The sequence below is a fragment of the Symphodus melops genome, assembly GCF_947650265.1.
Source record: "Symphodus melops genome assembly, chromosome: 21".
NCBI lineage: Eukaryota > Metazoa > Chordata > Actinopteri > Labriformes > Labridae > Symphodus > Symphodus melops.
In genome coordinates this window covers 18,106,510-18,122,613 of record NC_136711.1, presented here as the reverse complement: position 1 = coordinate 18,122,613, position 16,104 = coordinate 18,106,510, and the positions used below count along the sequence as shown (strand labels likewise).

The 16,104-nt window shown below is 40.9% G+C and overlaps 1 protein-coding gene across 6 annotated transcripts in view; it reads right to left on the bottom strand.

Moving 5' to 3' along the window:
- LOC306817478 (ankyrin-3-like) overlaps positions 1–11,969 on the bottom strand; it is a 117,448-nt gene extending 105,479 nt beyond the window's left edge. For 2 of the 6 annotated variants that reach the window (XM_079334387.1, XM_079334388.1), the window contains exon 1: positions 11,483–11,966. In XM_079334387.1, the coding sequence (XP_079190513.1) occupies positions 11,483–11,548 (66 nt within the window). In that variant the 5' untranslated portion in view covers positions 11,549–11,966. Of the gene's footprint in view, positions 1–11,482 lie in introns of all 6 variants that reach the window. The other 4 variants (XM_079334389.1, XM_079334391.1, XM_079334384.1 and 1 more) reach the window with 3 other exon arrangements.
- Between the last annotated feature and the right edge of the window lie 4,135 nt (positions 11,970–16,104).

Here is a 16,104-nt window from a genome sequence, read left to right as displayed (position 1 = left end):
GCAGGCGACCTGCAGTACTCTCAATGTTCCCATTCAGAAACCCCCTCTGTCTTTCTGTCTTTACATTATCACTGCACTTCTTCTCTTTCTTTCTTTTTTAACTTCATATATGTTCGCGCCCTTCCATCAGCCTTTACTGCGGTTACAGAAACATCGGGGCGACGTGTGATGTGTCAGATATCAAACTGGTTCAAACCGAAATACATGAAGTGACTCATGGAGAGGATCACACTTTCAGCTGTCGTGATTCAAAGAGTGACGGCACTCATGGTACCACAATCACACTGACAATATGAAAAGCACTGATGGGTCGACAAAACTCCTGAAGGATTCACGTTTTTTCCCCACATCTTCAACTTCATAAAGGTAGAAGGTAAAGGATGACTTCCAAATCTTTACAGGCATTCACTCCACTCTCAACAACACGACAGTAGTCAACACAGACAACTGACTTAAAAACAGCTGAAAGTAGAAAAAAAAAAGTACGAGGCTGTTGACCTAGTCCTAGTGGTTAGTCTGTGCGCCACATGTACAGAGGCTGTTGTCCATTTCGAATTTCGTATCGCAATGGGGTCTTTGGGAAAAAAACAAAACGGGATTTTGCATCTGATTATTTGGATCATTGCTCTGTGGCAAATACACACATTTGTTGTGCTTTTGCGTTTTGGTTCAGAAACATAATCTTCAAAAATGAACAACGCTTTTATGATTTTTGAAGCGTTAATGCAATCCACAGAAGTAAAAAGGCAAGGCAAGCAAACTACACCATGATCGCATGACTTCAATGTCACCACCACTTCGCCTCAGGACGTCTCTGACCAGCTAACTAGTTCTGACGTGAACCTGTGTAGCTTAATAAATTGTTTAATAACCTATTTTTTTGTTTGCCTTACCCTAAAAATGAAACCTATAAGGAAAGGAAGTCACAACTTCAAATAGACACGATGATGATTAGTGTCCCAGGTATTGTGGACAGCCAGGATTCAAATCCAACCTGTGGCTCCTTTCACGCACATCATCTCCCGCTCTCTTTCGCCCTGATTTACGACTCTATTCAGTGTCCTGTCTCTGTTATGACGGCCCAAAAATAAATCTTGAAAAATGACTAAAAAGTACTGTACTGAAAGTACCGTAAATTCCGTACTATTGAGCGCACCTGGATATAAGCCGCACCGGCTAAAAATAAGTAAATAAATGTATTTGTACATATATAAGCCGCACTTGATTATAAGCCGCAGGTGTCCACGCTATAACAAGAGCTATTTACACAGACGTAGGCTACCGGTAACATCCGCAAATACTGTAGCGTCCGTACGGACGTTAAAGGACGACGAGAGCGTTCAAATAATAACTTTTAATAACCCGATCACTGTCGGCCGTGACCACGCCGTTTACAGCAGAGAGCTGTCATAACTTGCCGTAACAATCCAACTCTCTCCCCCAGCGTTCTCTCATACAGCCACTCAACACGTTCTCGCTGGTGCATTCACTGACTCTCCACATAATCGGAATTATGAACACATTATCAACTACTGACTTTACAACATGAACCGTTACAATACGAAGCCTAGCCGACGGTGTCTGTAACACGGCTGATGAAAAAGATGACCGTAATATATTTCACAAGAAAAAGTCCATCCATTCACTGCCTCAGAATGACTTCATTACTCACTTCCTCAGTCTCTGTTGTCGCTGTCAGTGTCATCTTAACGTGCAGCAGCTCTGTTAGCTTCTTTGACAGCCAGGTCGATCGCCTTTAACTTGAAAGCTACATCATATGCATTTCTCCATGTGTTTTCCATGATGAGGGTGCGTGCATGAAGCGCACAATGACTGATATTAAGATCCGACGTGACGAAGTCAAATGTTTTTGCGGCAGAAGCACATTGTCCCCCATAAAAAATCCATGCATTAGCCGCACCGGAGTAGAAGCCGCAGTGCTCGAAGTGTGAGAAAAAAGTAGCGGCTTATAGTCCGGAATTTACGGTAACAATTGTTATGGGGGGAATGGAAACTTAACAAATGTGCTTCGTTTTCTGAAAAAAAAATCCCCTCCCAGTTTGCTTCTAAAACATCAAGATGTAAGATTTACTGCCTATCTATCTCCGTCTGCAATTTGCTGTAATGGAAGTAAACAAGCTGCACTCAGCTTCTCAGTCATTTAAAATTTCATAGAAAGCAAGTAAGGCGGCAAAGAAAGAGGAGGGGAGGGGGGTACAGTGATGGTGCATGTGAACAAAGAAAGTAGGCCTATTAGACAAAAAGAGGTGACCACACAGTGTTAGATAAATGCCAAGTGAAAGAGTAAAGACGAGGACGAAGAGCAAGTCAATCAAGGGACTCATAAAGTGTAAGAAACACGGATTCAATAACAGTGACAAATATGAAAAGGGAGACAGAGATGGATGTTTCCCTCCAAAACATATTACATCACCTTCTGCACACTCCAGTTGCCATGGTTACGGAGTCAGATTAGCTTAATCATACAACGGTCTGACACTTTCACTGAGCTCTTTATCTGCGCCCTGTACCTGAACTCCTCGACAGACGTGAACAAACGCCTCATAACACGAACGTCATCGTTGCCCAACACTTTCTGTGAGACTAACTTTCTGTTTTCAGACAAATTAGCCGGGACAATGCTTCATGTTTTATTTTCACCCATAAACATAGGCTAATATATTCTTCAAGCAGACTACTTTGTGATTATATATATCATGTCTGTAATCAATAATGAGTGTTTTGAGCCAGTAAACAAGACTTAAAGCCTGAATCATTAGGTCACGTTAGCACCGTGATATGTTAAAAATATTTTCCTATTGTTGAAGATTTTGTATTTCCAAATTAAGATACAGTATGTTTAGACTGCTAAATGCTAACACCCCCCCCCCCCCCAAAAAAAAAAAAGTAAAAAAAAGTAACTTGACTAAAATCTTTCTGTAGCAAACGCAGGAGGTGAGAAGATGAGGCAAGCTGCTAGCTTAGCAAACATTAGCCAAACTAATTTCAAGCAGATTTCAATCAGTTTTTATTTGTAGCCTCAAATTCAGAACAAATGTTATCTGAAAAAAGTTTATAAAAAAGAGCAGATCGTACTCTTGGTAAATTATTTATTGTTCTCTATCACACATTCAACAGAAAGAATTGTCCTGTTTTAGATGTATTTCACTATATTGCCTTTAACCAGCGTTTGCACTTTTTCTTCTTCTCCTCTGTACTACAGCTGAGAAGAATTTACTATGAGTGGAGCTCCTGTGCTGTATATCCTGAACATTGATCTGTAGCTGACACTCTGCCAGCTTTTCTGCAAACCTCTGCTGCTTACTCAGTCCACTCTCACATTAGGCTAATTTACCAGCTAGCTTTACGGCATGTGCACATTTTACATTTTGCTACAGTCTGACACAAGGCATTACTGGAGAAAGCTTTATATCAGCAATATCCTTATCCACCACCAATGGGATTTATTAAACTTTTACACGCTAGACTAGCTTCCACAAATCAAATAAAAACAAATTGAAGCAGTTTTTCTTTTTAATAAACTGAAATAAGCCTGGGGAATAAGCTATAAAAATGACGACTAGCTCAATATGTTCATCACCGTGCAGAAACACACCAACACTGGAAAAAGTCTACGCTTTCCATGTTTGATGGCATAACTTAACCCCTGTTAGCTGATTGGAAATAAATCATATTTAGACAATTCTGTGCATTTATACCCCTGTAGTTTAACACATTGATGTATCAGTTTTATCTTCAACATTAAAAATATATTTCACATGTTTTTATCCTTTGCACTGCAGAGAGGAAAATACTTAGTGATCAATCTTAGTGATCCCCTTAAATACAGACAGGTCATTAGAAAAAGAGGAAATAAGGCAAACAACACTGATAACTGTAAAGTTCAACAGATTCAAGAGGTAACGAGCTAAAAGAAAAGAGGAACTAGTGGTAAAATGGTGAATGAGCTTGGGCTCTTTTCTAATCTGTTCACGACTCAAAACGCATGTCACACCTACTAATTCACACACTGATGGTAGAGGCTGCCATGTCAGGTGTTTCACATTTAAGTGGGGTTAAGTGTCTTGCCCAAGGACACATCTGATATCTCAGCTTGGGATAAAAACCCAGACCATTGTTGTGTTTGCAAGCTAATGTTAGCGCTTTTTAGTTAGCTCGTAGAGTCGCATTGCATGTACATTGACACGGAGTGACAATGATATAAAAACGTGTAAGTGACAGTCAAAAAAGCAGTGAGTATGTTATTCTTATTTCCTCTAGTCTCGATTAAAACAGAGGAGTCAGCGTTCCTGTTCATGTAAACCTGGTTTAAACACGGGACCTCACGCTTCTCACTCATTGTAGGCAGTCAGGACTCAGAGAGATATGCACAAGAGCATATAATCACACGTTCTTCCTTTAAGTGGCAAAAAGCCAAATTAAGTTTGACTGTTTGACTTCAAATGTTAAATGTGGATAAGTCTAATTAGTGCTTATACTTATTCAAGTCACCGTATGCATGTATGCAAATATATGTTTTTCATAACACTCAAATATCAGATATTGCTCTCAAAAATCTTGTTTTGATGGAGAAGTCACTGGTGTTTACCATGATTCACCACACAACGCTGGATGTTGATGAGATGTTAGTGTTGCTTTAATGATGTCAACACTGCTTAACATGGAGCCCAATTAAGCCTCATAAGATACGAATCATTTCAGACTGTTTATTGACCTTTGGTTCGTTTGCAGATGAGTCAACATGAATAGACCACCGGATCATGGATTATAAGATCCATGTCGCTACTGACGGATGTGGTACAGACACACTTTCTTACAGAGGATTAGGAGCTGATTAAAAACAGATCTTTAAGGTCTGCCGTCCTGATTTTCAGTGATCTGCTGAGCGAGGCAAACACACACACTCGATTCATCGAGTCCAGGCTGACACAGGGAACCATCCCTCTCACATCCTTTACATTCATCATCCAATGATGTCTCTATATGTGTGTGTGTGTGTGTGTGTAGGAGAGTTAGAGGCTGAATAGAGGGAGCCGTACGTTGAACAAACCATACTAACAGATTACAGCTTCATCCTGTTCCCGTGAAGTGTGAGAAATAGAGCCAAGCGCAGCACTCTGCTCCTCGGCTGCCTCAGCAAAAAACACAATATGTTGGCTCTAAAGGAGCGCACTGGCACGAGGAACCTTCACCCTAAAGAATATCAGCAGCATCATTATAATGTGTGCTGCTTATTTGGCTACAATATGTACCCTTATAATATATATACTGTATATGTAGGTGGGGGTGAAATATAGGCAGAAACTTCTGCAGAGTTCACAAATGCTGAGTCTGCAACTCCTTTGAAAATGTTGTACTTTTCTTTTTACTTATCAGATATGAGGTTACAGGGGGACAGTTATTAAGACCTTCTTGTTTTTGATGATCTGATTTTATGCGTGGGCTTTTCTTCTGCGATTCGGGGACGCTCGGTTGACTCAGCGGTCGGAACCACAGACTAAACTCTCATCATGTGAAGAGCTTGAATTCAGCTCTTGACCTTTGAGGAGTATTATTCCAGCTCTGACCTTTTCAGAGCAGGAGAGTCCTTCACTGTCACAATAATCATCTGAAAAGGAAGCAAAAAGGTAAGCGAATGTTTGGAGCCAATGGCCACTTCACTCTTGCGATAAGTCACGAAGTTTGAAAGCCACTTAAAGATACAGGAGTTGTTTTATTTCTTAAAGCTCTATTAGTATGATGTGTTATGGATGAATTTTCCCAACATGTCCTGTCTCTCTTCAGCTGTCTTATCTAATAAAAAAGGCAACTGTGATGAGGCTTTTCTCCAATAAATGTTACGCCACTTAAATTGAAAATAAGAAATTTAAAAAAAAACCCATCAGTCTCTTAGTTTCAGATGAAACAGCAGCATTACTGATTGCTACATTAGGAAACATTTACAAACTTCTTTGGTTGTTGCGCTGCCCCCTGTTGGTGCTTTCTCGAGAGGGAGATTCATCTGGTGGGTGTGACTTGAGGACAACATAGCTGAGTTTCTCAGAACGCCAGCAGAATTTCAGAATGAACGTCTCATCAGTTAATGTTTCCCTCGGCAGCCAACACTTCCTGCTCTCAGAGTACGGCCTGTGGCACACCATCCGTACTACAACCTGGCCAAACTCTCTCAGAGCTATCTGTAACTGTGACTGAAGTGTGCTCGGGTTTCTCTGGCAGTGTCCTTCTCTGCAGGAATGATGGAGTGTATCAGAGGGCAGCCAGATCCACGCTCGCTAAACGCTGTGCAGAGGGCATTCCAGCTGGGATTACACCCGGGTGTAGAGTAACCTGTCTGACTCCACCCAGCTCCACATCTCTGGAAGAGGAGAAAGCTCAGGCCAAGGTGGAAACACTCTCACGCTGTCTGGGACCAACATAGTTCACGACAAAACTTATGAACTTCTGGATTTGGATTTGTCCGATTTTGTTTCTGTACACATTTTAAGACTTCTACTTTTACATGTAAACACGCCATCCTCAACAAAGTCATGAGGCAACAAAAGTACATTTCCTTGCTTAGAAATAAAGACATAAGCCCTCCCCATGTAATGCTTCGAAATGCCAAAGTACAATTCCATCCAACTGCTTCTTTTCTTACTCTGCACTTAGTCTAAATCAGATTGGCCGAGTGCTGAAGCTTCCACTTCATGCTTATTGAAAGCATCGACAGTATTGACATTAGAGAGGGTGTGGGTTGGAAATGACTGAACGTGGGCAGGCATGTTACATAAGCAAATCGTCCACTTCTCTCGGCAAAAACAGCACAAAAACACTGATACATCATGCATATATGTGCGGCTCACCTCCCTCGAACAGATGGGATGTTTTTATTCAAGTGGAGCTGTAATTATTGGGAGAATGAGAGCGGCTTCTGTTAGCTTTTAAAAGAGAAAAAAAAAACACAAAATCTTTCAAAAACATCACAAATTGAGGCTGTATTGAATGTCTGTGATAATTATTTAGAAAAAAATGGTTCTCTACAGCTTCTAAAATCAAGTTTTTAGTGGTTTGAGGACAAAAAAAAGTGACACATTTGATGATTTCATTTTGCATTTGAGTGTCATCTACCCCGCCACACTCTGCTGAGGTATTTCTCGGTGGAAGTATTTGCCTCAAAGGATTCTCTGTCCTCATCTTCCTTCTCCTTCCTCGGTTACCAGACTCGACCAGGCGGGCTTTGAGTTACAGTGTGAGGACGTAAAAGGAATACCAGGCAGTGTATATGTGTGTATAGCAGAACACACGCATCGGGAGCAGGGCGTGGCTGATCATATCAATTTGTTTTTGTCCTCCGGGTTGAGCCAGTTCACAAGTTTCAGTTCATGCTACGATTTCCCGATTAAAGCTGTATTCAACATTTAGCTGTATTTAATTTATCTCTTTTACTGATGACTAACTTCCACCACTCGGAGCTGCTTCTCTGTTCCACTCCCAGCGGGCATTTGGTTGTCATAGTAACGTCTATTAACACACCTGCTAAGCTCTCAGGTCTCACTCCTGTGTCTCTGATATTCACAGAGGACCTCCGGCATGTAATTACAGATACGGGAGACACACAGGGACAAAAATATATGAAGCGTGATGTGTCACGGTGTTATATATTTAGTTTTCCACTCAGTCAAACATTTTCACTGTTTTTAATGACGGTTTGAACTTATCATGAAAGAGTCAGAATGCTCTGAAGTCTAGTCCATTAAGTCGTGAAAGCTCCTGTGAGAAGTTTTTAGCTGGTTATGAAACCAATCAAAATATATACTCTGTTGTTTTACAAACGCAAACAAGACTACTGACAAAAACATTTATTTATTCTCTATATTGTTATTTTTATTGCCTGACTCCTGAGACACTAAGCAAAGGATGTTTTACCTTTTGGCAAAGGTTGGCATTTACCTGAAGCCTCGTCCAACAACGGACGTCGAGGCGTCGCTGAAATAAGTGGCTCTAGGAAAAAGGAAGAGAAGTGCTTTGTGCACCAAAAATGACACTGCTTAAAAATCCCTCAAAAAGGAGCTCTTCATAGAACAAATGGAGATTTAAGCGTTAATGAATCCCCTGTTCTTTGTGGATTTTTGTAAAGTAAAATTGATGCAAGGAATGAAAGATATTGCTTCCTGGCATTCCTGAAATATTGTGTTCACAAGAATCTGAAGGTCGGACATCCCAGAAAACACGATGTCCAATCCAGCGCGAGGAAGAAAGTATTGACAAAGTAATAAAGCTCTTCCGACTCATGGTTGATGAAATGGAATAATGTTATCAGGGTATTAAAGGTTAAGCTGCATTAGAAAAGGACAGGATAGACTCTCTCTCTAACACTGTACACTACCATTAACATGTGGTCGTCTTAACTGAACTGTAACACAATTTCTCCCATAAATATCCTGACCACTCACATTATTCTCACCTTGAACACACCCACATGATCCAAGCATTCAATTGTCTGTTTTTGTAATGTGATGTTTCTTCGCTGGTTACTCACACTCACACACACACAAACTGTGATTTGTCATTCTCTTATTGTTTTTCCTGTTGTTTCACCACCACGCATTGTGTCCCATAGCAACAGGTTGGGGAGAGTGGTGGAGAGGAAAAAAACACGTTCCTCTCCTTCATTTTCAGATGACTTTCAGCTTTCCTGATCTCTCGTTTTATCTCACCTTTAATAGCCTTCCTCTAGTTTCCTCCTCTTCACTCTCTGCCCACCATTCTCTTCATCTGCCTCCTTGCTTTCTCCTTTAAATAGAGCCATCAAGCTCCTTTTCATCTCTTTTTTTAACCCTACACTTCCTTCTTTTATATCTGCTTCTGCTGCCTTTCTCCAGTCTATACTCCCCCCTTTATATTCTCGACCGTCTCGTCCTCGCAAGCTCTTAGCAACACATCAGTCGTCCCTCATCAGTGTCTTGAGGTTGTCACTTCAGCTCCTCCTTTCCCCCCTCTTTGTCTCCCTTCCTCACCTCCGATCTCCCTTCATCCTCACTCTCTCTACCCTTTCCTTTTGTTTTTCTCAATCTCTCCCTCCCCACCCCTTATGGCTCCTCCTCTAATTTTCTGGTCCTTTCTCTCGGGCTCCAGATCCCTTTCCATCTCTCCCCCAGTTCCAAGCTCCAAACACAAAAAGAATCATCAATCTCTGCACATGTCCCTTTCAAAGGACGTACTGTAAATATATTATTTAAAATATGTACTTAATCATACACACTGTATATTATCCACTGGAAGCAGAAGCACCTGTTACACTAAATAAATAGAGAAGACCACAGGGTTCGTATGTCTTAGTTTGTGTGCGCACAGGGAGGCCATTAAGAACAGCTGACTAAACATAAGGCTGTATCCTATAGAATAAAGGTGCTCAGCCAGCAGCTTTTCTCAAAGCAATAAAGGGTTTCTAAAGAAATACACACACAGCAATGCACAGAAACACACAACAGCATCTTTTCAGACGTTTGCCCCCCTTGATAGGCCCATGCACCCGAACTCATCTCACCGAGAATCAAAGTGAAGAGCTAAATGCTTGCATCCAATAATAAGAAGCCAAAATATTCATTTTCTTTTCTTAATGAAAACTCATATGAACCAAATTTTGTTTAGGTTTTGACGCCGGATTACATCCGAATTTTTAACATTCAAATGGTGCGTTTAAATCTACCACTTACAGAAGTCGTCAAAGTAAATAGAATTGAACTCGTACAAACAGTTAATTTTGGTAGCCAACGTTTGTCAAGCTTGTTAGCTTTGTTTCAACACCCAGCCTACACCGGCCTACAGATTTAAAAAAAGAGGAAGCAATTGCATCTTGACCTCTTATTAGCATGCTATAATGAGGCTAACTAGATGGCTGCTAGTGAGTAGCTCCCTAGCAACTAGCCTAGCTTATTGTCACGATCTGACATTGGTTTTAGACTACTTATAATCGCAAAATATTAACTCTTAATAATTGTTTTGTGTTTAGCTTATAGTCTAATACAATGTAACACCCCTTAATGTTTAAATAAAACAGGCAAAGTATTTAGCCGATATCTATTAGATGGTAAAAGGCGTGTTTCAATGTTGAACCAGGTACTGTGCTAGCATTAGCATTAAAGTACTGTATGTCATAAAAATCCCCAACCTGACTAATATCTATGATCCTACACATCTTCTCCTAAAATAAAGTCCACCAAATAGCCATCAGCTTTTCCAGATTCTCTTTCTGGTGTGGTAATGTGTTTTGGTGGCACAAACAAAATCCGAAACACACACATACACACACACACACACACACACAAAACTCCACCCACTCAGCCAGACAGCCAGCTTGTGTAGAGCCAATAAATCCAAAAGCACAGTATAACCCCCTTTTAATTACCGAACAAGCTTTTTCTGCATTATCATCATAACAATGACAAATTACTGCCATACTGGCTCGCCCATGATGTCACCACAGCTGGGAATTCAAAGGGACATTTTCTGTTTTGTTGTTTCCATGAATTCAAGGTGGGGGTGTTTTCAGAGCGATGCAGATTTATGTAGATTCATGATTTGTTGGTTAATTCACACCACCATTAAATCCATCTCCATCACTTCTCTTTAATATCGGGTTGTCTCTTTCACCTCCTGTACTTCTCTTCCTCCCCTCCCTCACCTTTCCTCCTCCGAGACTGTTCTCGCTCCATCATCTTCTACCTTTTACCTCATCCATTTCCTAAAAGCCTGCTTAATATCTTGATGCCTCCCTTTCCCATCCTTTTTATTCCCGGTCTGACACACGATCTCTCTCTTTTGTTTCTCTCACTCTCACTGGGCACATGAACAAGTTAACAGGTGCTTCATACCTGCAGTCACACGTCATGTAAAAAAAAAAAAAGCAGGGAAAAAAAAAAAAAGGAATTGAATTTGACTCCAATGACAACAAAAGGTTTGGTACATTTAAAACATAAAAATAGAAATCATGTCATCAACACAACGAGGGAAAAAAAAAACGTGAATGTAATCCAGAAAAAAATCCAATAATATCCTACAGATGAGCTTCAGAGCATTAAACATACAAAGTGACGATTTTAGCAAAGAAACACAATATTTAGAGGGGGAAAAAATACCCTTACTAACCATTAGCATCCCTGCTATGTCATGATAATGCTCTGTCATCAAATCACTATTAACAATAGCCAACAGCCACCATAACAAAGAGCTGCTCTCTCCATCAACAACATCCACAAATGTGCAACTTTAAATGCCTAGATATCTTTAAATCTGCCAATTGTCACCCTTTCATTTTAAAAACGACACAGTTCTTAAAGATTTTCTGTAAGTTTTGAGTTAAATAGAGAATTGTTTTTCTCTTTCCATGTCCGAGAAACAGAGATTGACTTTGTGTTTGAAGGAAAGCAGACGCTCCATGTTGTTTACAAATCAGAAAGTCAGATTAAATCATCCTTTTTACCTTCTTTCCTTTCTTCTTGCGATGAGCAGACTTCCCAGTAGCCTTGTCTTTAACCTCCTCGCTCATTTCAGCAGGTGTCACACAGTGTGTGTCTGTGTGTCTGTGTGTGTCTGTGTGTGTGTGTGTGTGTGTGTCCCAAACAGCTGTGTAACAGTCCAAAAAATAAAAGGTTGTTTTCTTGTTTTAATCCAGCATGGATGAGCGGAGAGGAGTGGAGTGACGGCCACTCTCAACGTGCATAGCGACCAAAAACTCGCTCAGCTGCTCACACCCACTTTCACACACACTCTCTCACACACACACACACACACACACAGAGACACACACGATCAGACACACTCTGTCTGCTCTGAGTGGAGCCAACAAGGCTGCCCGGCTGCAACGATGGAGAGACGCACATTCTCGCTCTTTCTCGCTGTCTCTGTGTGTTTCTCCTTCACACACACTCACACACAGACACACACACACACGCTCGCGCACTTCACTTATACCTGTCCATGGCTTTGGTTGCCGCCCACACACTCTACAAGTGAGAGCAGAGCAGCAACAAGCTACCGGGGCTCGCATATTAATAGCAATCAATACCGCCTCATCTTCAGTTGTTTGTTTGCATTTGTTTGTGTGCCTGCTCCTGTGTAGGGAAACAGTAGATGGTGTCTATCTTTCACTTGTTAAACCTGAAGTATGAAGCTTTAATGAAGGCAGATGTAGTGCTGTTGCAGAATCACAATCTCAAAAAGGGCTAACGTACAAAGTTGTTGCAGATAGAAACATTAAACTTGTAAAATCCAACCAGTGGTCACATATTGTCCTCCTTTTCAACAAGTTTAAATAAGTCTCAGAGCTCCTCAAAACATGTGAATTTTCTTGTTGTAAATCCACTCTGATCCTGTATTTGATCATGTCTATAAACCCCTCTATTTCAGCCCTGCTCAGAACAGGCTGTTTCTGTGTCTGTAGCTTTAAATATGTAAATGAGCAGTATCTGACCACGCCCCCTCTTTAGAAGGGCTTGGGCGGCTCGGGCTTTCTCGCTCCTGTTGTTTACGGTGAGAAGGCAGAACAAACACCCAGCTTTGGGAGTGTCACCCACCTGGGGGAGGGGCTACTGCCCTTTGTGATGTCATGAAGGGAAATTCTCAAAACGGCCTGTTTGAGCACACATTTTCTGAAAAGTGGAGCATGCAGAAGACAGAGAGGATGGACTTTTCTCATCTTTGGGGGGGGTTTGTAGACAGACTAGAGACACATGTTAGTGATCGAAAAACAGTGTATTTTGCATATGTTAACTTTAAAGGAGACTGGATCATACTTTAAGACAAATCAATCAATCAATCTACTACTTTCACGTAGAAGTTGCTAAAAATGATGTTCATTGCAGAAAAAGTAATATGATCATTTGAATTTTCCCAATGAATCCGTCTATTCCATTTTATTTTTGTGTGCAGTTAGCTTTACTTGACTTTCTCTTTCTGAGAAAGCTCAGATTGACTGCCTTTAATTTGATCAGTCGGAGTAACATGAGAGGAGGGAGGTGAAAAACAGAAACAGTAATTGGCTCAGCAGGATAAAAAAAAAACGCCTCTACAATCACTTCTCCCTCTGCCTCGTCCTTATCAATAATGAACAAAGAGAGGAAACCCCTGGTGGCAGATCACCGCGGATTATTGCTCTTTGTGTGTCTGTGTGTGTCTGTGTGTGTGACTTTTATGAGTGGATTATACCAGTGTGAGCCAGTTTGCCCAGTACAATTATAGCTGTATCATCCATTGATGTGCACAGGGACCAGGGCCTTTCATTATTGTTGATCTCTATAAAAAGGGCATGCGCACTCAATGCAAAGCCAAGTGCACACACACACACACACACACACACACAAACACACACGTTTTGTCTGACTGTCTGTCAGACAGTCTTTCTTCTGCTGTCTGTCTCTCTTGCACACATGCAAGGTTTATATGCAAATCCTCTCAAATGAAACAAGACAACGACAAAGAAAGCATCTATCAGACCTCTGTGTTGTCGAGTCAGTGTTTCTATTGTCTGGGTCTTTATTAGAGTCACTGTTGAAGAGAAGGAGAAGCTTTCTCTTTTAATACTTCATGTTTGAACAGAAGAATCTAGTCTGACACCTGGTGGTCACTACTCACTATTACAACAACAACCACTTTTATTCTTCTCTCCTGAATATCACCAAAGACAAAATTAAATCAGATCAAATTTGAGGCTACATTGTACTAAATTAGTACAATATGCTCGCTGCACCAACAAGAATCAGCACAGCCACATACACAGAAAAATTAACAAAGAGGAATATATGTAATATATGGTTTTTTTTTGTGTGTTTACTCTATTGGTGGGACCCAAAAGTGGAGCTGTTTGTGTGCCCGAAAAAAATATTGTGTCGCTATGTATATATTGTGATTCTTCTTTGTATCGCATGAGGTCCAAACTGCACGAATCCTTCATTAAATAAAACACTTGCTTAAATAATTTGAGAATAATTAGCTCACATAATTTCCACTTCTGATCCTGTCACTATTTAGTGCATGTCATTCCCTCCTTTCTCTTCCAACATGTCATTCTTCAGCTGCCCTGTCCAAATCAAGTCAAGTGAATGTTTTCATTCTAGTGATTATTTGGCAATGACAATGTCCTCCTGCAGTGAGAGGTGTGAGCGTTAAAATGATCTTATTCCTCCTTTAAAACCTCCCTCTACTTCAGTGTTCACTCCATGGTGTAAAGGTTTCCTCCTGTGTCCTAATTTAACAGATCTCAATATGGTCATTACTTTGTAAAAACAAGTGAATATAAACACAAAGTCAACAGTAGATTTTATGGATAAAAGAGGAAACAGAGGCTTTAAATATTTATTTCCTCTATTATTGTTGAAATTACTCACGTGTATCATGAACACACTCTTCTTTTTAGCATCCACTTCTCTCTCTCTCTCTCTCTCTCTCTCTCTCTCTCTCTCGCCCTGTCTCTCTGATATGTCTCCTCTTCTCTCGGCAACAATTCAATTCGACAGCTTCACACACACACACGCACACACAAGCGCACAGCCGCACAAAAACACAATTATGTTCTTCCAAAACGGTTTCATCCCTGCACCCAGAGGTAACGTGATACTTTCAGCTCTGATCTTCTCTTTCAGTCAGCCATTAAAAGGCCCTGCTCCATTCGCTCTCTAACTGGGCAGTCAGATCTTCATAACCGGAAAGGATAATAAGCAAAGAGAGCCGGTGGTTACAGGAGACGTGAGGCCTGTGGGTCACTAATGGGGACAAAACATACAGCTCAGCAGAGCAGTCGGATACAGGCAACGAGAAAGTCCCCGTTCACACATGTAACAGAATGAGAGACAGACTGACGTGTTTGGTCAAAGTTACAGGAGACAGACGGGAGGATCAGAGAGGAGAGGGAAAAGACTAAAAGCCCCCGCGTGTCTTTATTTAGCTTCATGTTTATACTGTCAGGTGAGTGTGTTACATTCCTCACAGCAGCGACGACTTTCATGTGAATCACACAATAAAGTGTGAACCTGACCCCGACGGCGTTTTTTTCAGACATAACTGGTTTATGTGTAAGCTAGCAGACTGTGAATAGGTCAGCGGGCGCCTTTAACTGTGAAAGCAAATGAAATGAAGAGTCCGAAAAAAAAACTCGGAAATTAGTGAGCTTCTCCCGTCTGTGTTTACCTTTTAAATCATCATGATTAAACTGCTCTGTGTGAAAGTCTCAGATGTGATGTGTTTTTAACTTCTGGAGGCGTTGAGTTGAATCCAAAATCTTTATATTTATATTGTCGGCTGTTTAAACTTACTGTCTTGTGTCTTTGTCCAATTGCAACCACTGAGCTTGTGTCTGACGTTTCTGATCAACATGAAACGTTTCAACGTCACTGGTAGTTTAAAGGAAATCTGACATTTCATAAATCCAGAGGCCATGGTTACATCTGAGACTTAAAGTGATCATGACAGCTACATTTCTTTAACAGTTTTAGTTTTACTGTATCGACACTTTTTTTAAAAAAAATCAGAGCTGGATTTCCGTCTGTCTGACACTCGTCGTCGAGCTGTCTCCGTGTTTCGGGGAGTTCTGGATGTTTGCGTGTGAGCTTTCAAACACGTCAGTTTCTGTTTCGCACTGAAGCTTTTGATTCGTGTGCTGCGACTGTTTCTGAGTACAAGTGTAACTCTGTGGCGAGGCAGTGACATGGATGCTGATGTGAGCTAATGAGTGGTTGGCTGAGAGATATGGGAGGAAGGAGACTTGACTTGTTCTCGCTCTTTTCTGGAAATCACCCTTCTGTGATTTTCTTTGTATCCGCTCATTGCTGCGTTTTGTTTTCTTTGATTGGATTGATGAGTAACGCTCTTTCTCTGCCACATGCGGGAACTGATCCCGAACTTAAACCCGAGAGCACAGGTGGGAACTTGTTGCACACAGTTTGTGGGTTTTTTTTTACACAGATTACGAAATCCATGGCAATAAAAAATAATTTATTAACTTAGTAATTTATCTTCTATCAGACCTGTCAGTCTTCTCACACTCCAAGTCTGTGTTGCCTGTTAAATGTTTGTCCTTTTAGGCTACAGAAAGTCTTCTCTTCTCTCTGT